The 26,440-nt window shown below is 43.4% G+C and overlaps 1 protein-coding gene across 2 annotated transcripts; it reads right to left on the minus strand.

Annotated features, from left to right (window-relative positions):
* Positions 1-26,264, minus strand: ache (acetylcholinesterase (Yt blood group)). 2 transcript variants are annotated; one of them, XM_084548015.1, is made up of 9 exons: positions 26,126-26,264; positions 9,653-10,180; positions 6,358-6,581; positions 5,732-5,992; positions 5,389-5,611; positions 4,831-5,076; positions 3,688-3,880; positions 2,116-2,285; positions 1-573 (listed from the first exon to the last, which is right to left on the minus strand). In XM_084548015.1, exons 2-9 carry the CDS (start codon positions 10,083-10,085, stop codon positions 452-454), a joined length of 1,872 nt encoding a protein of 623 aa, XP_084404141.1. In that variant the 5' UTR covers positions 10,086-10,180; positions 26,126-26,264; the 3' UTR covers positions 1-451. The 2 variants fall into 2 exon arrangements, with proteins under 2 accessions (XP_084404141.1, XP_084404142.1); XM_084548016.1 differs by lacking the exon at positions 26,126-26,264 and adding an exon at positions 19,074-19,208.
* Positions 26,265-26,440: the final 176 nt, after the last annotated feature.

Here is a 26,440-nt window from a genome sequence, read left to right on the forward strand (position 1 = left end):
CGGTGGTCATAAAAACACTCGTGAACAAGGGCAGGGGGCTGAAAGGCTTTAACGAAAACACGACAAATAAATACACAGTGTGGAAAAAACACAAACAAAAAAGAAAAACCACGATGAGCACGAGGACAAGGAGTGATTTTCACGGTGGAACGAGCAGCGGTGCAGTGGGCTGGTCGGAGGTCTAAACCGGGGAAGCTACACTCATATGCACACAATATTTCAGAGGTAATAACACTTCTTTACAGGTACTCCAACACTCAGGACAAGTTTCCTCCATAGTCCGTCATTTCTACAGACAAACCCAGAAAATAAAAAATAAATAGTATAAATAATATAGACAAAGAGGAGCCTGCGTTTTGTTGGCGTGTTGTTGTTGTTGTTTCACAGAAAAAACATATGAAGGAAGTTCATGGAGGGACTATGGAGGAAAAGTCGTCATCTTTCTTCGGCCTCACATGTCGGTGCAGCGCTCCTGCTTGCTGTAGTGGTCGAACTGACTCTTCCAGTGCATCATGTAAGAAGACCAGCGGTGGAACTCCACCTTCCACTGGCGCTCCGCCTCGTCTATGTTGTCTGAGGAGAGACACAGTGGAAAGAATGGTCAGCAGCTGCGGGTTTAATGCCGCGCTCTGCCCCGCGGATGTCACGTGGCGTCGCGTTTTGGCGGTTCCTCATTGGTGGCGAAACTTCAAGAGGGAGGACCTGAGGTAAAACGAGCCGGTGTGAAGACAGATGCAATGGGGGGGTGGGGGGGTTTGGGTCTCATCTATTTTCTGTCTGTGTCTGTGTAGTAAGTTCATTGCCAAATGGGCCGAGGTCTGAGTTTCGTGGCTATGTATTCTATTTATTCACCCATTTTGTGAATATTATAGATTCAGTATTGAAATTTAGCTTTTAAAACCTCAAGCCTGACGGTGCCATGAATGGCATTAAATGAGCATTTAAGCTTCTACATGACAAATAAGCTTGTGCTATAGCATCCAACCACCTGTTTATTTTTCTATAGTAAAATGTACTGTGTAGTAGGGGTAGCACAGACTAGTCGATAACTTAGTTTGTCGACTTCGTTGCTTTAAAGGGGAATTACTTTTTTTTTTTTACAACCTGGACCTTATTTCTATCATAAAATACGATCTTTTACTCACCCATATAACTTTGGTGTCATTTGGAGTCGTTCAAACGATGTCTAGATGGATATACGTGGTGCTCCGATGGATCTAAATATCTCCCGAACGACTTAAAATGTTAATGGGTGAATAAACGATCGTATTTTATGCCACAATTAAGGTCCAGGTTGTAAAAAACAGTAATTTCCCTTTAAAGCTTGTTACTGCTTGTAGGGCGGCAAGAACGAGAAAAATTTAAACTTCGCGAGGAGACAAAGTGCCAAACTCCATAGGCTCCTCCCACTGCAGTATACGTCACATACGCAAAGCATTGTGGGAGACGCGGGAGTTTTTGACGGCTGCGTCCGTCGGATTACGCCGTTCATTCAGCGTTCACCCACACACACAGTGTGTACCCAGGAGAGATTAGTGGTCAAACTGCGAATATTAGCTCTTCCAATTTCTGACCAATCATAGAACAGCAACCGGACACCACACGAGATAAAAATTCTGCCCGAAAACTAGCGGCGGTTCTTCAAGTGTGTGGAAATACTTCACTGAAGATGAAGCCCATACTACCGTGAGAAAAGTACTACTGCAATACATCTGGAAAGGCTAATGCTAACGCTAGCAGAGGAACGGTTGAAATCCTCTGGACAGCAGTCAGTTAACAACTTCACAGAGAAGGCTTCAGAGACATAACACGGCTACACTATCCCATCTAACAAGACGCTGTAGAGCAATATAAAATGCTATTGATGGTGCTGAGGTGCTGCCTGTTTTTATACAGTCTATACATATCTGCAGCTCACAGTATGTAGCACATGAGCTGTCTGTTCTCAGCATATGTATTCAGGTCGAGAGTAGCTTTATGTTTTTTTTTTTCTTATGTTTTATTTGTGTCTTCTATATTAGAGCATTTACTTGTAAAAGCCTTCCTGGGACACTTTCAGGCCTGTAATGTTACGTTCCGTGTCGGGTAGAAGCCACGATCAGAACAAGAGCTTACCGGTGATGTTGAGGAGGCGTGGCAGGAAGCGATTCCAGAAAGCGCACATCTGGTTCCGCAAACCTTTGTGGATCTTCAGCGGTTCGGTGTTGAGTCCTACGTGCTTCTGCTCGCTGACAGTAAACTGGGGCCAGCGTTTTCCCCTGTCGCTCAGCCCTTCATTGGGATTTCTGTCAGGCATGAAAGACGAGGCAGCGGTAGAAGAGATAGAGAAAGAGTCAGAAAGGATATTACTATTGTACAAAAGTAACTGATATTTAAGTATTTGCATTGGATCATTACAGTTCAGGGCCACAAGGCTTGTACACATCTAGTTCAAACCAAGACTAGGAAGTGTTCACCAATCCGTCTTTAAATTACCGTAATAATGTGGATGTTGGTTTTAGCGGATTTTGTTGGATTCAGCAGCCTGTGCAGTTCATGTCATTAATGTCATTAAATAATCTAATTTATAGTAAAATGCTGACTTTGAATCTGCTAGCTAGCGCTTATAAAGTTAAGCTAGTTCACGTTATGGCTAGAGTCGTTTCCTTTGGGTTTTGACCAACTCTCTTTAAATTACTGTAAAAGGAGGTTTATACTTCTGACAGCGCAGACCCTAACACCATAGCTGACGTGCACCTCCCTAAAAATTTAACTACGCGCCGTGGCAACGCAGAGCGCAAGAGCTGTGATTGGTCCACTTGGCAGTAGCTTGTTTCTGCTTTCCGGCTACTTCTCCATCTGCGCAATTTTCAAATTGATTGTTTTGGATCAATGAAGATGGAACACATGGAGGAAAGATTAACTGAGGAGGTTCAGAGATACAAATGTTTGTAAGACTCGTCTTCAGCGAAATTTTGGCGAAGGTTTCAGTCGCCATTTTTGAAAGTGAAGCAGGAAGTAAAAAACAAAAATTAACCCAACTGGCAAAAAAGACACAGCACCGACTAGTGTTTGGGTGGAGTTGTTACAGAGTGAGACAGACTGACGAACGCACAAGTATAAATGGATCGCACTGGCGTAGTCGACGTATGTATGTTATGGCGTCTATGTCAGCGCCTTTTATTACTAAACAACACAAATAGCTTCACATGCTACGTGAGCTATTCATGCCATTTTCTCCGCCATGTTAAATTAAGTACAGAGCAGGTTGTTTGAAATGTGCAAAATATTATGAGACCATGGTGGACCTCCATAGTATTATCATTGAATGGGAAACACTGTATTATATAGGCCTACATTGCATATACTGTAACAGACACATGAGATATAATGAAGCTCTGCAGATTGATAGATAAATGACATTCATGGTTGGAGACAAGTCACAGAAAGACAACTGGAAAAAGAGGAGAGGGGAGAGAGTGGTCGGCTTTGCAACACAACTGACTTGACGTTAGTTATGCTTAAACAACGATCCCAATTATCATATCCACATTGAATTGTCTCTTAACTGTGACACACGTCTAGAGAAAACTCATCTACCCTTTAAGAGCATCCCCGTATTAAACACATGGACGCAGGACATTCAGTTCTTTAGTTAGGTAACTCCAGCTTTGAAGATAACTGATCTGACACACTGTGATGCCTCACCCAGTCCTTGCAAAGTTAGCCCAATATTTCATCATGCGTCGACTCAGTTTCTCTTCTTCCTGGGTGTAGTTGAGTCTCCTTTCCAGAGGAAGGCCGAAGACAAACTCGATCTCGTAGCCGTGGATCACACCCATCCACTCAGGCCAGGCCAGGTTGGATGCCCGGTGGTCAAAAAGGTAGAGGTAAATCCCCCCTTTAAGGAGCAAGAGGAGAAAATATGTATATAAGGATGATGCATGTTGTCTAAATTGCGTTTTAATCGTTTTGCATTTGCAGAAGAAAGAAACATTCTCCTGTTATGTTTGTTTGGTACATTATGTAACTCTGCTACTATCAGTATGTGAAACCTCTTCAAACATGAACAATCAAATAAAATGAAACAGACCAGTTCTGGTCTTGGTGGCAATATCCTGAGTTATTTGTAAATGTCTGAAAATACATGTGGAAGCTTAATAGCTGTAAATATTGGGTAAACATAATCTGCATAACGTTTCTGTTACTAACACTGGTGCCCCATCCTTTTTCCACCCACATGATTATCCAACTATAAGGACTACAGCTCAGATTCCAAGTGGCTAGCTGTTGGTGCCCGTGTTCACACCTGGTATTAACATGCATCCCCACATGCCTCCTCAGCCAGCTCTCCAGATCCAATCTCAGTTTTGTGCTCTGAATGCAAATAAACACCATCGTCATTTGGGGTGCCTGTAAGGGAAACTTTTGGACCAGGCATTCATTCATGTACTTAGACATGTAGCACCCACCTAGACCAGACCAGGCACCCCCACCCCATAGCAATGACGCTCCACAATGACAGCCACAAAAACGCTTTAGGAACAACTCAAAAAAACATGAAGAACAGCACAAGGTGTTGACCTGGCCTCCAAATTCACTAGATCCCAAACTGATCAAGTATCTGTGGGATGATCCACAGAGGCCCCTCCCCTCAAAGGCCCCCCACTAACAACATTCTGTTGTCAGACACCACAGGACACCCTCAGAAGGCCCATGTCCATTCTCTGATGATTCACCACAAGGGACACCTACACAATATTAGGAAGGTGGTCATAATGATATGCCTGATTGGTAAATATATACAAGTCAAGTGTGAAATGGAACATAGACTCACTCAACATATCGTACCTTGCGTGTTTCCTCCACTGTTCATCACCCCAAAGCCAGGTCCTCCCATGTTAGCCTTGTGGGCGTTGTGTTGGGCGTAGGCACGAGCAAAGTGGGCCAGCGGGCAGATGACGTTGTGGTCGCCCACAATGTCATCCATGGCGTCGCGGTTTTTCATCCCGTTGTTCTCATCCATCCAGTCGGTATACTGCAACACCACTGCCTCCAGGCCAATGTCATTGGCGTGCGGTACGCTCAGCTTAACCCCTGACAAAGTGAAATGTGAAAGGTTTTATGGGTGTAACTGTGGTCGTAACTTGTATTTGCATTTTACAATCTGTTGCCTTACTTTCTGTTTTGCATTGAATACGTCTGTATTTTATGGCTGACTGACCCTAAACTATGCATCATTACACATTCAAAGCATTAAGACTAAGCTTTCAGGACTGTCAGAGCAATGTTTAAATTATTTTGCTTTTATTTTGCAGTTGTTGACCACACATACTATTCCAACCTAGTTTGTGCCGAGCCTGGAACAGAATTGTGCTTTTTGCTGCTTCTTAGCTGTGTGAACTTCACCTTCCAGGAAGTCGTCCCTGGAGATGAGACTCTCGTTGTCCTTGCTAAAGCCTGGTGCTCCATAGAGCAGGAAGTAGGAGCCCTCATCCTGGTTGACGCCAAGGAGGATCTGAGTGTCTTTAAAGTTGCCCGAGTTGAGCATGGCCTCGGGTGTATCAGGCAGTACCTCACCATCCACAACAGGCACGAAGGAAAACCGGAAAAGGGCTGACCATGGCAGAACCTGCTCGGCGCACACCCAAATATATTGCAAACTTAAGTGAGTTTACCATGGGTCTAAAATTATGCCATTACTTTCATTGCATTTGACTCTGAAACTGTGTTGTGGCGAAGTCTGCATTACCTGCCATTCCTGGTCAATAAGCTCCTGTGCATCTTTACCACGCAGACAGTCCACCAGCTCAGTGTCATTGCCGCCGTTGCAGCCGACCAGCTTGGCCAGCAGAGTGGCACGTCTACGGGCCTCAGCGGGGCTGACCGAGGCCCAAGGACAATTGGGGACCCCACTCTGCAGTATGGCCCTGGTGAAGGTGGGCCGGCTGTCCGGAGACAACAGGTGAAATCCTACAGAAGCACCGCCGGCGCTCTCGCCAAAGATAGTCACCTGTTTCACAGATAAGATGAGAACAAATAAAGATCAGGATTCAAATTGGCTCATCTTAAATCATATGTTAAACAAAGGGATGTCCTGATCGGTATCTGGCTTCACCCAAGCCGGATCTTTGGTAGTTATTTATTTTAGGTCTGCCATAAACCGAAACCATGTACCTGTGGCATTGTTCCACTTTGTTGGCTAGCGTAAAAGCTGCCAAAATTTGAAGTAGAATAAGAATAAGAACCAAAATCACGTGACCATGTGCGCTTGGCCAAGGCTGCAGTGAAACAACAGCAACAAACACTGAACACTACTTTTTAAAGAAGAGAAAAACTTGATCGGGACATCCCAAGTTAACACAATGCAAAACCAACCTGTTTGGGGTTTCCGCCAAAGAAATGGATGTTGTCTTGTACCCACTGCAGTGCCAGCCTCTGGTCCAGCAGGCCCACATTGCCAGGAGCCTCAGAGGAGCCGTGAAGAGCAAGGAAACCAAAGGCACCAATCCGGTAATTCATGGAAACCACAATGACTGTCTCACTGTGAGCTAGGTAACGGCCATCGTACACATCCAATGAAGAAGAGCCACTGTAGAACCCTGAATATATTAAATACAACAGTTTAGAATTAGTCCGTTATCGCAGTTTCTTTTAATTATCTGTGCCGATGCACTAGCTCCCATTGCAGGCAATGGGAGCTAGTGCATGCACAGGCAGGCACAGCCTGCCTGTGCATGGCACATATATTACTATTGCTCGCGTTTATTATTCTTATATTTCTTCCGTAGTTTTTCGGTTCGCTTCTCCTCCCAGAGTTCTTAAAAAAAATAAACAAATTGTATATCCAGACGTGCGCCTTAATCGGGACAAGTGTGCTATGACTTTTCTAAGCGATTCGTCCAACGGGGCGAGAATAATCGGGCAAAAAGCGGGCGTTTTGGCCCATTGAAATGAATGGAGAAGCCCGAAAAAAGCGGCAACATTCCGAAATCTCCTGCTTCGCTTTGCCGAGCGATTACTCAGCCGTGCTTCGGAGTAGGAAAATGCTTGGAAGTTTGTACGAGGCACGGGAAGTGTAGCTTTTTAGTCCTGAAAACGGCGTTTCGATACCTTTTACGGTTTGGTCAGGGTCGCAGTTTACGTTTTGGAGAAATTTTGGAAAAAACGTCAGAAATCATCGTTTATAATGGATCCCTATGGCCCACTCTAACCGTCACTCTAACTTCAGATTTTCTTCGAAATTCTAAAAAAAAAAGTTTCTCTCTGATCCTGTGGCCACAGTTTTTGAGGTACAGAGATAAAAAATATATAAAAACGTAGGGATTTTTGTTGGCTTTCAGATGGTGTGGCTTTTGTGTATGTGGAAATCGAGAGCGATTTTTCGACGATTTTTCTCGTCGCATCCTTTTTTTCTAAAATGACTACGGCCACAATTTTCGCAGTACGCGCGTGGGAACAACACTAAATTGTAGAAAACCCTCGGCTGACACTCACAATGTGTTCGTTTTCTCGATAGGACTTGTAGTTTTTGATTTATGAGCATTTGTTCGGAGGGCAAATCCTAGGGTACAGGAGGAGTATATGTGCGGCGTGTAGTCGTGGCAACGGCCCCTGACGAGCAGACCCAGCACAGGTGCACACAGAAAGTGGAGGGAAAAGGGTTCTCAGTGGATAACAGGATCTGCCACAACATTAAAACCCCTCAAACCATTACTCCAGTACTGTAGGGGGCCAGAACCTGACACTATGACCCCCCCACTCCAACCCCCCCATCCCCCCCTCCCACTATAGCATTACAGACACAGACTGACAAAACATTATGACCCCTTAACCCATTACAGGACTATAGTTGGGCTACAGAATCTGACACTATAACCCCCCCCCCCCCACACACACACACACACTCCACTTAAGCATTACAGATACAGACTGCCAAAACATTATGACCACTTAACCCATTACAGGACTATAGTAGGGAGCCAGAACCTGACACTATGACCCCCCCCACTCCAACCTCCCACCTCCCCTCCCACTATAGCATTACAGACACAGACTGACAAAACATTAGGGACTCTCAGACTGTTACAATGGGGAGACAGAACACTCCATGACCCCCCCCCCCCCCCCTCCCTCCCTCTCTCCCTCCCTCTTTCCCTCCTACCCTCTCTCTCTCCCTCTCTCTCTCCCTCTCCCTCCTTCCCTCTCTCTCTCCCTCCCTCCTCTGTTGGTGCTATCACTTTATTAGGTAAGTGAATTTCTAGAATTATTTATATGTTAAGTGTTTGTGCCCAACATAGCTGAACTGTTAATAGAAGTTAACTACTCGCTGCCCAATGTTTTAGCCTTAGGCTAGCCTTCCAGCATAGCTCATGTATGTTAGCGAGCTAGCGGAGCTAGCCGCTAGCTAACCGCGGCGGACTCAACCGCGGAGTTAGCCTCCAGCTAACCGCGAGCTAACCGGGACTTAACCGCGAGCTAACCGGGATTTAACCGCGGACCCGCGGGACTTAACCGCGAGTTAGCCGCGGGAGTTAGCCGCGAGCTAACGCGGAGGCTAGTGGGGTTAGCCACTAAAACTGTGTCAAACTGAAATATATATTATTCCATCACATAAAGTAGGAAACGTTTATGGCTTGTAACAACATTAATGACAGTATATATAAATAATTGGAGTAATTTAATATAATATGATGTTTTTAATTAAATAAATAATGAGCTGTTGAACACTCATAAGAGTTATATTCAGTATGTTACATAACATTATTTGACATGTCTATTTGTCCACGTATAGTTTTCCTCCAGCTGATCCAGACAGACTGCAGTGACGTCCAACATGAGACAAAGAGCTGGACTAACAGGACAATTTGAAGGTCTTCACTTCATCGCTGATTCCTTGTTACAGCCTGGATGTGTTAAGTTTATTATAGATGTTTTTCTAAATGTAACACTGTGCTGTAAACTGTTAAACTATTGCTCAGATAGCAGTAATGAGTTTTATTATTAAAATTATTATGATTAAGGATCAGTTATTAAGGTTTTCTTGTTCTTTGTCTGGGGATCCTAGTGAGGACAGCCCTCTTAAAGGTGGGGGTGTGACGATCCCTCCCACTCTCTTCCTTATTTGATGCTGGCTTTCAGGTGGAGCTGGGAGGGGTCTGCTGCCTGTACCTGCCCTTCGGTTTGTAGAAGGCGAAGCATAAAGGACGACCCTTCTCAGTGTCTCTCTCTCTCAGCCAGGCCTACTGCATCCTCCTCATCCTGTTTGGTTTGTTGTATCCTCCAACATGCATGACATCAAACTCACACCCATCCAGTCACTTTGTTGCCGGGTTGCCGAATTTAATAATGTGATATAGTATGATGTTTTTCCTTATAAAGTGATTTACCACGCACACTTTTCAACTGGACGTCAGCATCATCGGCACAGTCAAAATTTCCGCAGGAATTTTCTAGTTTAAGAATATAGTTGACGTGTACCCATTTTGAAGGACACTGTTATTCAAATTCTATTCTTCTAGGTTGTGGTGTCTCACTTTGCTCTATCTTTACTTGATAATTAAAAACGTCTCTGCATTTCCCCAGGAATACCATGAAAGGAAGTAGGCAATGCTAACTGAGTACCAGCACTGGAGGAATGAACCATGTCTAGCCTAAAGTTTGATTGAAGTACCTCCGCCGTAGATCCACACCATGACTGTGAGATTGTGAGGTCTGAGTGAGGAGGGCACCCAGACATTGAGGTACAGGCAGTCCTCACTCATGTCCCTGTTAGGGTTCCACATCTCGCTGCCATGGAAGCCGGGGAATGACGTGTCCACGAACTGGTAGCAGGCGTTAGGGTAGGAGTTAGCCTCATACACCCCCGACCACCCATGCTTGGGTTCTGCAGGACGGAAGCGCCGCTTCCCAGTCGGCGGCTCGGCAAAAGGGATGCCCAGGAAAGCGGTGACGTAGCTTCGTTCCAGCACCGGTAAGCGGGTGCCGCGAACTCGGCCGTTGCGCGTCTGGACAATAAGGTCGGCCTCGCTCTGGGAGAAGCATCCGGGGAGGATGAGAAACAGGAGGAAGGCCGAGGGGAGAAGGAGAAGAACAGGGGACTGCATGATTGGCGACGAAGAGCGTCTGTGTGGCTGGAGCTGTGGTTGGGATACTGTCTCCAATTAGGGAGGGCAGTTTTCTGGTCTGCTTCCCCTCAGATCTGTGGAAAGACGGAGATAGAAGAAGTAATGTGATTATGCTGAAGGAGAGTGATGAAGAAGAAACTGAAAAGGCAAACCTGCAGCAAAGGGCGCAGGCTAGTATTGAACCTGTGTCAGTGTGAGGGCTATAGTCTTTAGTTTAGTCTACATTTTAAACAAAACCATACATACAGAAACCAATATAGCCGAATCAGCTGTTTTAACTCTTAGATAAATAATGGTTTCATATTTCATATACTGTATATGCAGCCTGTTACATCTTATATTCAACCTTTATGCCAACCAACACACCTGTACGTATATAATAAAATCATTAATCATTAATTATTGACATAGTTTTCTACCTCAATGCTCTTACCTATCCCTTTAATAGTAATTCCGGGCATGCTGTATCAATAAAGCAGCTCTACACTTACTATTTTGAATGCTATGCCATTTGCCATTGCTAATTCTGCTAGTCACTAGTGTGTCTCACATGAGAATTGTAAACGAGTGACCATATAGAGGCACAAATGACATGCCGTCGTGTAAATAACACAAATAAGGTAAATAATATAAGGCTATTCAGTTTGTTCAGGAAAGAAAATGGAAAATAAAATTAAATACAAGAGGGCCACGGGTTGCCGTTGGGGGGATGGGGCTCCTAATACAATGGTAGAGGAAACACTGGCTATCAATCTTGCTTGTGTTGTCCATCAATATTATGTATTCACGTTTGTATCATGTAGGCACGTCCCAATTGGTTTCCGGAGATTGGTATGAGGCCTTGATTCCAGATGAAAACCAAGATTTTCTTCTTCTTCTCTGTTTTTAGTGGAGACTGACTAGAGTCAAAGCTGCCAAAAATCAAAGAAGAAGAGGACCGAAAGCATGGGAGTACTTTACTGTGGAAAATGAACTCAGTCAGTAAACCGTAAAGCTGAATGCACAAAGCATCACATCTTGCTTGCTGCCTGTAGTGCTGTGTAGCCGCTGACCCATCAAAGTGTCAGCATGGACACTGGGGAAGAGAAAGGGAAGCTCTATGGGAAGGCCAGCTGGCAGAGACATCGTATCAGTGTGTATACCACTTATTGACTTATAGAGTTTGTACACCTCTTCGTGGCATTTAGAAAAAGATATTGAAATGCAGATGAAAGTAATGGGTATTATGAAACTGCGGTAAACGTGCACACACCTCCACACAACCTTGCAGAGTGTGGCTGAAGGGCCCACTTCAACTTCAACTCCCCTACTCTGTGGGTGTGTGTAGCTCAGCACCAACCTCAGTCAAAGAGGCACACAGAAATTCATACATTCACCGCATACACAAGTCATCCACAACATTATGACCACTGACATGAGAAGTCAATAGCATTGACTGTTTTGCTGGGAGACTTTTGGACCTGGCATTCATTGGTGTGGATGTTACTTAGACATGTAGCACCCACCTAGACCAGACCAGGCACCCCCACCCCATAGCAATGAAAAAAACATGAAGAACAGCACAAGGTGTTGACCTGGCCTCCAAATTCACTAGATCCCAAACTGATCAAGTATTGGTTCACAGAGGCCCCTCCCCTCAAAGGCCCCTCCACGAAAAATGTTCTGTTGTCAGACACCACAGGACACCCTCAGAAGGCCCATGTCCATTCTCTGATGAGTCCCCACAAGGGAGACCTACACAATATTAAGACATAATGATATGCCTGATCAGGGTATACAAAGACCAGAGAAAGATGAAAACAATGTTAGCTAACTGCTAGGGTCCAGCTCTCATACCTTGCACACTGTTAGTGGCTGTGGGCTGCAAACCAAATGTTCAGGAATACTCATCATGGAACTGACTTCGGTATCCATCAGTGTTTGTTGTTGTTGGTTTTGTTTTTTGGAGGCGAATCAAGTTGGTAGTATTGATCAACGATCACCTACTACCAACTCACTGAATATACACATTGTATAATTGACAAACATATGTTAAGTTCTTCCACACAGCAGACATGTTCAGTCATGTGACCTTTGGTAGCTTTGATGCTAGCCAATCGTGACTACAACAGAAGAGGAAGAAATCATTTTGATGCTACAGGGATGTGGTTCTGGTTCATGCCAGACCTAAAATAAATAACTAGAACAGATCGGGCTTGGCTGAAACCTACTACCGATCGTTGTCTGGATCTCCATAGTCATGAAGTCATCTGTTTGGGTAAGGCAATAAGATGGATGAGCCGTGCCTGGTTTTAATACTTGGACATTTGGGAGGTCTCTGTGGGACACTGCAAAGGCAATCTCCTGTTTATTTTTTAACTCGTAGTGGAAATAAAGTCCTAGCCCCATTGACCATATTTATGTTGTGTTTGTGTGACTATAATGTGTGTGTGCCAAAAAGAGAGTTGGCACGACAGAAATAGACTCGCTATACTGTATACAAGTCAGAGGCAGTGTTCACAAATAGCGTTGATACACACAAATGCGACGCACACACATATACACACACACACACACGTTTGTATGGCTATTTTTGTGAGGACCCTTATCGTAATCCTACCTAATGAGGCCTTTACCCTAAAATCAACTTTTAACCAACTTTGCACAAATGTCCTCACTCTGATGGTGTAAAACTCAAACTGGTCCTCAGAAAGATAGCTGTATGGGAGCACACACACACACAGCTGCCTCCTATCCCTTACGACACCTCTCAGCTGATTCTGTCACTCTGACAACCTTACATTGCGAAACATAAACACAGGTCTTGCCTGCCCATCAGGAGAAAGACAACTGTCCCTGGGCATTATTGCATTTATAGCCAAACACAAAATTAGGTGCAACATTGGAAGCGTTCACTGACGGCTGTAGATTTTAGTCTTGGTTCAAAATCACCGTCATGTACTGAACTACACACAGTCGCCTGAAAAGGTATTCTAACCTCTTCAATTTTTAACTTCATTGTATTGTAGATTTTAAATGACAACAATCCTCAATCACCCGTGATCACAAAGTGTGGCGCGGCACATTTATGTAACCCAGACCTTTGTGGATGCTTTTTGATTTTTCTCAAGGCCTACAGAAAACAGGTTCAGGATGCCCAGTCTGGTAGGTATATGCACCGATCAGCTACAACATTAAAACCACTGACAGGAGAAGTCAATAACATTGACCATCTTGTAACAATTCAATGTTCTGCTGGAAAACTTTTGGACCTAGCATTCATTGGTGTGGATGTTACTTAGACATGTAGCACCCACCTAGACCAGACCAGGCACCCCCACCCCATAGCAATGACACTCCTTGAAACTAGCAGCCTGACACAGGCATACACATAAAAGCAGTTTAGGAACAACTAAAAAAAAAAACATGAAGAACAGCACAAGGTGTTGACCTGGCCTTCAAATTCACTAGATCCGGAACTGATCAAGTATCTGTGGGATGATCCTCTAAGCCCCCCCCCGCTAAAAACACTCTGTTGCCAGGCACCAAAGGACACCCTCAGAAGGCCCATGTCCATTCTCTGATGAGTCACAACTGTTTTGGAGTCACAAGGTGGTCATAATTTATGCCTGATTGATGCAGGGTGAAGCTGCCACCTATCGGGCCAGAAACTTACAATGGCATGGACCAATTGTGTTTTGTCCTCTTCTTTGCCTACTTTGATAGGTGAAATCCTGCTTCATTCGCGTTCTCCCTTCGGAGAAAGCAGACAGTGAATGCATCCATGTAGAGGCTTAGTCCAGCTTCTCATGTCAGAATTCATGATGAAAAAGGGATGGATTTGTAATTGTCTTTGCTGTTGCCATTGCACTTGTCCCCGCCCTCCTCCAAGGCCTTCTTCTTTTCCTCTTTGTTGTTTTGCAGCTTTGGCGTTGTTACGCTCATAACCCTTAAGCAATTGCACTCAAAATGCCACATCACTGGACCAGTCTGGTTCTGCAAGTTTTCCTCTTCATCCTCTTTTGGGAATTTTGGCATTTTCTGCTCTCGTAAAATGATTTATTTCACTTTAGATTCTGCTTGCTTTCCACAGCGTTGCTGCTGCTTTGATAAATTCCCGATTTCTGGCTGAGGGTCATAATGATAGAAGATGCACGCTTTAACTACACGTAAAAAAAAACAGTTTATGGGGTTAAAGATTAAAAAAATAAACTTTGACAGCGCTAGTAAATAAGCCAGAATCGTGAAAGCGACAACTTGTGTAGTGTATTCATCCAGACGCTCACAATGGTACCAAAACTGTCACCGTTGCTGCAAACAATACTGGAAGCTGTGCAGACCACTGTTCAAAAATAGATAGAAAATAAATAGATGCTATTAAAACTACAGATTCATCAGCTTTAGAAGCGCTGACAGGTCTATTTTTGAATTCTGGACCGAATGAGGCTTGTGGATTCCCTGTGCTTCCAGTGTTTTTGGGTTGTAGACTTCTTCCGTCACAGATTCACTACTATTACTACAACATACACTCACTAGTTTCCTCTTTACAGTATATCGCTTTGTGCCATCGCTGACAACTGCCGTGCGTCTGTGCCATCCGTGTCATCGAGGACAGCTGCAGAGTCTCACAACAATCATTTTCGTCATGGAATGAAGAGGGAGACACTGACTGGAGAGGCTTGGGCCTGGGTTAGGAGAAAGTATGTCACTTCTCAAATTAGCCTGGGGAATTTGTGTATGAAGTTCACAGGAGGATTGGTTTCACTGGGGGTGAGTGTAAGTCATGTGTCTCAGGATAAAGCACTGGGGAGGGAAGTCGAAACCAGTGTAAAAATATATAATATATAATACAGAGCTGTTGAAAGCATTTGCGCCTGTCTGAGTTTTTTACATTTCTGCATAAAAATGACTCAAAACTTGAGCGGATTTTCATGACAGTAGACAAGGGGAACCCAATCAAACAAATAAAACAGAAATATTACACTTTGGCATTTGTTCATGCAGGAAAATGAGCCAATATTACATATATGTGAGTTGCACTTCTAGGATTACAAGTTAATATCAAGGCCAACTTAGAGTCCTTCCGTTCAGAAGTGCTTCCAATGAATAGAAAGAGAGTCTGGTCGGGGATTGGTCTCAGTCGGATCTTCACAACACATGTTTGTGGAAGTGTATGATGGCAACGGACAAAGGAGCTTTCTGAGGAGCTTAGAAAGAGAGTTCTTGTTGCTCATCAGGCTGGAAAAGGTTCCAAAACCATCTCTAAAGACTTTGGAATCCAAAAATAATCCACAGTCAGACAGATTGAAGACGACTGTTCCCCTCCACAGGAGTGGTCCACCAACAAAGATCACTCCATAATAGTCTGAGAGGTCCCAAAGGAACCCAGGGGAACTTCTAAGCAGCTAAAGGCCTCTCTCACGTTGGCTAATGTTCATGAATGTTGGTAGTGGAAGATCGTCATCCAATACTACCAACTTGATTTGTATACGTCAAGTCCACTCAGACAAAGGCTTCAGTCAAGTCTGATCATTAGTCATGGTTATTTATTTTAGGTCTTCCATAAACCAACACCATGTCCCTGTAGTGTCAAAACGTCTTCTTCTTCTGTTTTAAGACGGTTGGTTAGCATCAAAGCTAAATCGAAGAAGACGAGGAACCAAAATCACTAAACATGTCTGTTGTGTGGAAGAACTTAAATCTGGAAAATTAAGTAATTCAGGCAGAAATTTGCAAATTATGCAAAGTGGATGTTTGGCGAGGTGGTAGTAGGTGATTGTCATTCAGTACTACCAGTTCGATTCAACATCAGAAAAAGGGATACATCCCAACGTCAACAACAACAAACACTGAACGCTGCGTTTAAAAAAAGTTTCCTGGAGACAGCATCAAGAAGAAAAATATTCCAGAGAAGAAGAACACAGGTTTTCTGGAGCCAAGGTAAGAGCTACTCTCTCCGCACTACATTAACTTTGACAGAAATATTTATTGGATTTAATCAAGATGCACGGTGCACATGTGATCTAGGAGAATACAAGAAAAGACGTCCAAAATCAGATCAGGCCGATTAGGATCTTGTGTTGTCTGAGGACACCGTTGACCTCAACCTTTCTGGCAATCTAATCTGTCCATGTTTGGGTGCACAGAAAACGTTCAAATTCAGGAAACTCAAGCAACATCAAATCGAATCATGACACAACAATTTGGACTCAAACAGACACAGCACATGTTTTTTCTTTGTTGGATGCATTGATAAGACGTGCACAAACCACAGTGTGGGAGCCAGAGACTGAAAATGCAGAGTCAGCTTTCTCTTTGGCAGCACAAACACGCATTCATTTACAAGATTTGATTAATCTCGGAAAACGGTCGCAGTGATTGCATCGAGAATGAATAAAATAAACCCACAGCACAACCCACAGCCAGGAAACAATAACTATTACCGAAAAGCAATGCCACTGGTCCAGACATAATGATGCTTCGTCGCAGCCATTTAGAGATATTAAAATTTTAATATTAGTACTGTTGTATATTCTATTCTAATTTTTTAAGAAAAGCATTTAGGTTTACTGTGTATGTGGCTATCCACATGGAACCCATCTCAAAACAGCATAATAACCTAACAACAACTCCAGATGTTTATCTTTGTTTGAGTGCAAAGGAGAACAAGTGCATTTAAAGAACTATCCCTTAACAAAACATTTTATGCGCAACCTAAAGTGTTTAAAGAAAAATAAATGCAATTTTGGCGCATCGCTGCCACCTACTGTTTAGTTCTGGGTCTCTGTGTTGTGCTATGTCCGCAGCCTTTACTAAAAGAGTGCAACCCCCTAGTGGACAAATCCCAAACGGTCCACTCAAGCCATAACCGTACATTTATCCAAGCGCCCACCATTACACAAAACAAAAAAAAGTAATCTTGTCGGATAGTTAAAGGAATTATTGCCAGTATTTACTTAATAGCCTTCATCTGCACGTATGCTTCTTTCCCATGGTGTCAAACATACGGCAGGAATATGGGAATTTTTTCAATAATAGTAACTGCTGTTCTGAATTTGTCCACTAGGAGTCGTACTAGTTTAGTAAGAGCTGAGACTCAGAAGTAAACAGCAGGTGGCAGCAACGTGCAGAAATTTAACTTATTTTTCTTAAGAAACATACGGCCCATGTCAAACATACGGCCCACAGGCCAAAATCAGGCCCCCAAGAGGATCCAGTCTGGTCTGTGGGATGAATTTGCAAAGAAGAAGAACTTTTCAACAGAAGTAACTGCTAATCCTAATTTGTCCACTAGGGGTTGAGTAGGGGACATAATGCGACAACTGAGACTCAGAACTAAACAGCAGGTGGCAGCGATGTGCATAAATTTAACTTATTTTTCTTAAGAAACATTCAGACCATGTCAAATATACGGCCCACAGGCCTAAATCAGGCCCCCAAGATGATCCAATCTGGGCCATGGGATGAATTCGCAAAGAAGAAGTAACTGCTATTCCTAATTTGTCCACTAGGAGTCGTACGAGTTTAGTAAGAGCTGAGACTCAGAAGTAAACAGCAGGTGGCAGCAACGTGCAGAAATTTAACTTATTTTTCTTAAGAAACATACGGCCCATGTCAAACATACGGCCCACAGGCCAAAATCAGGCCCCCAAGAGGATCCAGTCTGGTCTGTGGGATGAATTTGCAAAGAAGAAGAACTTTTCAACAGAAGTAACTGCTAATCCTAATTTGTCCACTAGGGGTTGAGTAGGGGACATAATGCGACAACTGAGACTCAGAACTAAACAGCAGGTGGCAGCGATGTGCATAAATTTAACTTATTTTTCTTAAGAAACATTCAGACCATGTCAAATATACGGCCCACAGGCCTAAATCAGGCCCCCAAGATGATCCAATCTGGGCCATGGGATGAATTCGCAAAGAAGAAGTAACTGCTATTCCTAATTTGTCCACTAGGAGTCGTACGAGTTTAGTAAGAGCTGTGGACTTAACGGAACAACTGAGACTAAAAACCAAACAGCAGGTGGTAGCAATGTGCAGAAATTTAACTTACTTTTCTTAAGAAACATATGGCCCACAGGCCAAAATTAGGCCCCCAAGAGGATCCAGTCTGGCCTCCCACGGGCCAGACTGGATCATGAGATGAACTCATCCCACGGTCCAGATTGGATCATCTGGTGGGCTAAACAGCAGGTGGCAGCAATGTGCAGAAATTTAACTTGTTTTTTTTTAAGAAACACACAGCATATGATCCCCTGATGATCCAGTCTGGCCCGTGGGATGAATTTACAAAGAAGAATTAACTGCAATTCCTAATTTGTCCACTAGGGGTCGAAGTACTTTAGCAGGAGTTGCGGACATAACGCGACCCAGAACTAAACAGCAGGTGGCAGCAATGTGCACAAATTGTACTTGCAAACTTCAGGTGCGGCCCCCTGAGCCAAAACGAGGTCGCCACCCCCTAAATTAACTAAAAAACAAATAAATAAACAAATAAACTGCTATTGGTGGTTGGCGGTTGGATGTAGGCCCACGCACCGAGGTGCCATTTCCCTTGGCGCTCCACGGTCGACATCATCCAGGCATATTCCACAAAAACTGTGCTCATAAGCAAGGCAGCCAAGAGAGAGAGAGAGAGAGAGAGAGAGAGGGAGAGAGAGGGAGAGACGTCCCGTAACCATGGCTACCGCTCAACCATTAATCAAAGATCACTCAGTGACCGTGCACGAGATAAACAAGGCTTCCGTCAATTAGTGCGCGACATGCACGAGTCCGCAGCGTGCGCGGCATCATTTTTAATGCAGACATGATGAAAAAAATAAAAAATAATAAAATAAAAAATAAATAAAATATTAAGACCGAATTATTTTTATTTTTTTTATGAATTAATTAATTTATTTATTTATCCACCTGCGCACCCATAAAATGCTCAAAACGAGCTATTCACAGGCGCAAACAAACATCTTGCGCCAGTGTCGCTGTCCTTACCCAGATAATCATGCGAAGAGACGCCGAGACGACGACTTGCTCGCAGGAGAGGAGAGTGAGGAGAGAGGAGAGGAGGCGGAGGAGGTGGAGGAGGAGGAGGAGGAGGAGGAGCGGGGCCGGTTATTTTGCTTTTCCCTTATGCTCGCTCCGCCTGGACAGCAAACAAGGCAAAAGGGGGACAAGGCAAAAAAAATAATGAATTAAAAATGTTTCCCCCCTCCAAAATAAAGAGGAGGCGTCGGCGTGCTGTCGGTGAGTGTCTCCTCCAGGTCTCCTCCCAGCAGCAGCAGCAGCAGGAGCAGCAGGAGCAGGAGCAGCCACTTTACCAAATACTCGCTCGGCCGGACCGTACAGCTGCGACGATAGGGGGAGACTGCTTCTAATAAATACCGCTTGTAAACATGGGACTGACAAATTCTCTCGCGAGATCACAGCGAATCTCCTCTCTACACTTGTGTGTGTGTGTGTTTATGTGTGTGTATGTGTGTGTGGAAAAACCATAATGGCTAATTTCCTCAAGCCAAGGCTTTGACAATGCTTGTTCAGCTCACTCTCTGATTCTGAGGAAAGAAATGAGTGCATGTTATTTCTAAATATTATGAATTATATGTTAGTAATACTGCAAATACCTGCTGCTCTATACAGACAGTGGAATGAACTAGTGGAACGATTCAAGATGGAGCACAGAGGAGGTTAAAACATTATTATTTTTATTTGTGCAGATCATCTAACAATAAAACTCTAGAGCAGGGGTGTATGTTTAACTCATTGGGCCACATTCAGCTTAATTTGATCCCAAGGGGCCCGGACCAGTAACGTCATAGCATAATGACCTGTAAATAAGTTTCATTTTACGAGAACATTTCATGAACAAGCTGAAACCTCTTAAGAAAAATCATTTGAGACATGTTGCTGCCTTCTGCAGTTCAGTTTTCAGTCTCAGCGTCGTGTTACGTTACGCAACTTTTACTAAAACACCTCCCCAGGAATGTGACTACCCGCCACGGTGACGCAGACCACAAGAGCTGTGATTGGTCCGCTTGGTATTAGCATGTTTGCGCTTTAGGATTTCCGGGTTCTTCTCTGTTTCCGCAATTTTCTAATTGATTGTTTTGGATCAATAAAGATGGCACACATGGAGGAAACGTTAACTGAGGAGGTTCGGAGATACAAACATTCTTCAGTCTTTGGCAAAATTTTGTTGAAAGTTGTTGCAAGTGAAGCAGGAAGTAGAAACAAAAATTAAGCTGACTGACAAAGAAAGACACAGTGCCGACTAGTGTTTGGGTGGAGTTGTTACAAAGCGAGACAGATTGACAAACCTACAAGTAAAACATACAGGTATACGTAGGTTACAGCATCTACATCCTGCAGTACCTTAAATTAACCTTTAGTGGACAAATTAGGAACAGCAGTTACTTTTATTGAAACAATTACCTTGTTCATAGCATTTTAAAAGTATAGTTCATTAAATGTAAACATTTTCATTTTCCTTCTTTGCACTGAAACAAAGGGAAGAATCTGCAGTTGTCGTTATTTATAGGTTATTATGTTACTGCTCCACACCTGGCTTAATACACATATACATAGCCACACACACACTATATTCGGCAGGGGTGTCAAACATAAGGCCCGCGGGCCAAAATTGGCCCACCAGAGGGTCTAACATGCAAATTGTGGAAATTACAACGGCTATTCATAATTTGTCCACTAGGGGGTGCACAATTCCACCTAAAACTTTTCTTATTCTTATTTTTCTTAAGGAATTTCGGGTTGTTCAAAAACATCAGGAGTTATTTATACGTTATAATGTCGTTATGTTACTGGTCCGGCCCCTAATCTAAAATGAGTTTGACATCCCCTGGCTTAAGGGTAAACACTTTCTAATCCAACACACTTTTTTGTCAATTTGAGCGAATGTCTCGGTACACGGTCTGCTAGCTGACGAAAAAACTCAAACGATGATGTGGCACGCTGCTAGCCCTCTGATGTGAGCTCCATTTATTCTGGCAACTGGCGAATTTAAAGAAGAAGAAGAAGCAACAACCAGCAATTTAGTTGCACGGTCAGATTACTTTTAAGCTAGCCAAAGTTGCTCTAGCATTGCTGAACAGATGTAGTAATGATGATTAAAACAAAAATATACACCAAAAACGTGACACATACCTCTCCCTCAGGAGAATTGTACAAAAGGGGAGAGGTGTAATGAATACATAGGGGCCACCACAGAAGAAGGAATCACTGTCTATCCCTTTGTACACTTTCAATTTGATCTCAGGCGAGAGGGAAGAGGGAAAACGTCCCGTAGAGCTTGGGTACATTGGTGAGGCTGTGACAGCTGTGCTGACTCTCACCACAGACCGTCCAGAGTTATGGCCTCCAAATGGATTATTTGGACCGGTGCTCTCGAAAGGCTGCATCTCATCTACATGAAGCAACCGAAGAAGGGATGTGATCTGATCACCCGCACCGTGGCACTTGTCGGCAAGAGAGCTCTCCTAATTTTTTGTCTCAACACTGAATAAAAACAAAAATTACATCACATAATCCCAGATTCTACCCACCGACTTCACTATTGTTTGCTGAAGAAAAAGCTTTTTTAGTGGGACGGGAAAAATCCAAATGCGTCAATTCTTTGAGTACTGACACTATACGTATTTGGAGAATCTGGGGGTTAGGGTATACACTGGTCAGCCATAACATTATGACCACCTTCCTAATATTGTGTAGGTCTCCCTTGTGGTGACTCATTAGACAATGGACATGGACCTTCTGAGGGTGTCCTGTGGTGTCTGGCTACAGGATGTTGTTAGTGGGGGCCTTTGAGGGGAGGGGCCTCTGTGGATCATCCAACAGATATTTGATCAGTTTGGGATCTAGTGAATTTGGAGGCCAGGTCACCACCTTGTGCTGTTCTTCATGTTTTTGTTTTTTAGTTGTTCCTAAAGTGTTTTTGTGTGTGTGTCTGTGTCAGTCTGCATCCTGCTGGGGATGGCTGCTGCCATCCAGGAGTGTCATTGCTATGGGGTGGGGGTGTCTGGTCTGGTCTAGGTGGGTGCTACATGTCTAAGTAACATCCACATAAATATCAGGTCAAAAAGTTTCCCATCAGAACATTGTGTTGTCACAAGATGGTCAGTGTTATTAACTTAGATAAATTTCGTTTATCCTTATTTTTTGGGTCTACTAGCAAACAGTTTGATATCTCTACATTTAAATCAATTTGTTGTAATTCTATGAACTAGCTTGACATTAATGTAAGGTTGGTGCATTACGAAATTAAATTAATTTGTATTAAAAAGAGAAATGCCATTACATTTTCTGTTTTATTTAACATGTTCTGTTGCACGTTTTGCACATTTTTAAAATTTACAACAAAAGTTTTGTGTTCTGAGCTAATCTGGTAACCATAGCGACTACTCTCTTGACCCCAGCTCTGACTCTGACCTTAACCTAACCCTGACCTTAACACAAACTTAACCCACAAATCAGCATCCTTCTAATTGTGGACACAGCTTTTGTCTCCCATTGCACCAGCTGTACCCGATTAACTGGTCTTGAGTCAAGTGTGTGTCCCTGAAACTAGATTAGTCGCAAACACACACACATACATACATACATACATACCTTCCCTGCACCGGTATACGCACAACTGTTGGCTTTTATTGGACACCAACTGTTGTGCCAATAATCCCTCAAGCTGCGAGTGCTCAAATAACCACAATAAAATATGGAATGGTTAGCAAATAGTTGTTGTAATAGAGGGGAAAAAAAACATACAATTAATAGATTTTTAACATGACGTCACGTTATCAGCTTACAACGCCACAATTGCTGGACAGTTGTTGCGCCATTGGATGCACTAACCTATGAGGAGACAAACCTGGGATTTATTTCTATAGAATCCCGCAAAATAAAGAAAACCCAAAGAGGAGAAGATGAATACACTTCATCGTGGGTAAACTCTAGTAAATGCTAGCTATATTACCATTTTCTTTTAGCCATAACTCGTGGTGACCCACTACAGTGGAGTCTGATTTAGCTTTAGCTGAAGTTAGCTAGTTGATGTTAGAAAAAAAAAAGTTGGATTAGATTTATGGTTTATCAACTTAACCTAACGGTGTAGTTACAGCCCTAAAATATTGACTGCAACGTCCCTGAACGTTCAATCTAACGTTAGCTAACATTTTATCACAAGTGTTAGCAAATTAGCATTACTGACCCATCCAGATGAAAAGTACACTATATTACCAAAAGTATTCGCTCACCTGCCTTTACTCATTCTATGAACTGAAGTGCCATCCCATTCCTAACTCATAGAATTCAATATGATGTCGGTCCACCTTTTGCAGCTATTACAGCTTCAACTCTTCTGGGAAGACTGTCCACAAGGTTGAGGAGAGTGTTTATAGGAATTTTTGACCATTCTTCCAAAAGCGCATTGGTGAGGTCACACACTGATGTTGGTCGAAAAGGCCTGGCTCTCAGTCTCCGCTCTAATTCATCCCAAAGGTGTTCTATCGGGTTCAGGTCAGGACTCTGTGCAGGCCAGTCAAGTTCATCCACACCAGACTCTGTCATCCACGTCTTTATGGACCTTGCTTTGTGCACTGGTGCACAGTCATGTTGGAAGAGGAAGGGGCCCGCTCCAAACTGTTCCCACAAGGTTGGGAGCATGGAATTGTCCAAAATGTTTTGGTATCCTGAAGCATTCAATGTTCCTTTCACTGGAACTAAGGGGCCAAGCCCAGCTCCTGAAAAACAACCCCATACCATAATTCCTCCTCCACCAAATTTCACAGTTGGCACAATGCAATCTGAAATGTACCGTTCTCCTGGCAACCTCCAAACCCAGACTCGTCCATCAGATTGCCAGATGGAAAAGCGTGATTCATCACTCCAGAGAACGCGTCTCCACTGCTCTAGAGGCCAGTGGCGGCGTGCTTTACACCATTGCATCCGACGCCTTGCATTGCATTTGGTGATGTGTGGCTTGGCTGCAGCTGCTCGGCCATGGAAACCCATTCCATGAAGCTCTCTGCGTACTGTACTTGGGCTAATCTGAAGGTCACATGAAGTTTGTAGCTCTGTAGCAATTGACTGTGCAGAAAGTCGGCGACCTCTTTGCACTATGCGCTTCAGCATCCGCTGACCCCTCTCCGTCACTTTACGTGGCCTACCACTTCGTGGCTGAGTTGCTGTTTTTCCCAAACGCTTCCATTTTGTTATAATAGAGCTGACAGTTGACTGTGGAATATTTAGGAGCGAGGAAATTTCACGACTGGATTTGTTGCACAAGTGGCATCCTATGACAGTTCCACGCTGGAATTCACTGAGCTCCTGAGAGCGGCCCATTCTTTCACAAATGTCTTGTTTCACAGTCTGCATGCCTGAGTGCTTGAATTTATACACCTGGGGCCAGGCCAAGTGATTAGAACACCTGATTCTGATCATTTGAATGGGTGAGCGAATACTTTTGGTAATATAGTGTACATACGACCGTCTGTACGCTTTCCTCCCGGAGGCAGTGTAAGTTGAGGGAGATGTAAACATGGATGAATAAGAACATCAATCTAGTCACTAATGCAACTTTAATTTGTTCCTCAGTTTGTCTGTAGCCTGTGATTTTTGCTAACAGAGACGTTTATCAGCAATATAAAGCAAAGTGAAGCTTAGTTTGAAGCTAAACCACTGCAGTCGATGGACAAAAACAAATGGATTAAAGTGCTTTCAGTTACTCCTCAGTCTCCTACATTCAACTACATCGCATAACATTGAATTGCTACTAGCCCTGCTGGGAGCTACACTCTGTTGTTGTAGAAGCTAATCCACATGCTGCTGCTTTGTCCTTGGATGTGCTTTGATCTGGAAGCGCTTTACAGTTTTGGAGGCGTTCTGTTTATAGCTTTCGTCCAGTGTTAACAACCATTTTTGATTTCGCCTAGCATACACAACGACGATTCATTCCAAGAACTACATTATGGACAGTTTTAGTTTGTGACATGCTAATCCATTACACACTCTACTGTACACTGTTTAAACGTGTCAGTACAAAGTCATGTCGTGTTCTTCCTCCTCATTTGTAGCCACGGGGCTTGTGGCAGCTGCCTTTTGGCCGGTTGTCGTCAACCTGAGCTTAGATAGGGAAGTGCCACTTATCTAATCCAGTGATAGAATATATTCAAACAACATTCCAGTGCCATCTCGTTAACAGTTAGTTTTTATCATCAGATATTAGTTTTAGCTTGTCGACATCTCCCCTAGTCTGAATCATCTTCTTTCACTTCCTTTGCAATTTGAATTCAGTTTCTTCATATTGTGTTATAACGCATATTCTTGTATTTAATTTGTGTTGTTCTGTACAGAAAGCGTAAAGTAAGTTTCTTTTAGAATTATGTCAGGAATATTTAGTGTTGTTTATTAAATTTGTGTGTGTTGGCCCCCACTCATTGTTTTCATCTTGTTTCAGAAGCTGAGAGCCTAAAGTGGTGACGGCGGCATCTCCTGCGTTGTGCGAGTTCAGATTTTTTAAAGTCAACTGTTATGTGATGAAAGTTAAGTCGACACCGACTAGTCTCTGATGACGTCACTAATAAAAATGCAGTAGAAAGTAATGAAATCTATATGCTTGACCTGAATACATATGTTGAGAACAGACAGCTCATGTGCTACATACTGTGAACTGCAGATATGTATAGCCTGTATAAAAAACAGGCATCACCTCAGCACCTTCAGTAGCATTTAATAGTACTCCACAGCATGTTTTTAAAGGTCTAAAACTCTAATAACTTCAAATAGTTTATGTTCAGCCTCCTTCTCTCTGTTACCACAGGCCATTTGGTGTAGTTGTTTTTTACTGACTGCTGTCCAGAGGTTTTGGACCGTTCCTCTGTTAGCATTATAGCATTAGCGTTAGCCTTTTCAGATGCATTGCAGTAGTACTTTAGTTGTATTTCAGGACTGACATGTCACGGCTTCATCTATAGTGAAGTATTTCCACACACCTGATAAACTGCTGCTAGTTTGCTGCAACAACCCACTGGGCTCCTTACCTTATCCTCTTCTCGGAGGCGTCCATGTTGTTATTGTCACATGATCAGTGACTAGTCCACACGACGCTTAAAGCGTGAAGTCGACAAACCCACTAGTCAAATAATAACCCTCCTCTCCACTGTTAAGCCTCAGCTTTGATGGGTATGTGGGTGGAACCTCCCATTGTTAGCAGATACAGGTCATACAGGTTTCTGTTGGGTAACATCCAACAGAATGCTAGCTCCTCCTGCTGTCCTTTAGAACTGAAGACTTGAATGAAATCTTCAAGAAACTCTACAAGTCCAGTTGCCTTTCTTCAGCATTTGTGGATATAC

This window comes from Chelon labrosus, assembly GCF_963514085.1.
Source record: "Chelon labrosus genome assembly, chromosome: 1".
NCBI classification, from domain to species: Eukaryota; Metazoa; Chordata; class Actinopteri; order Mugiliformes; family Mugilidae; genus Chelon; species Chelon labrosus.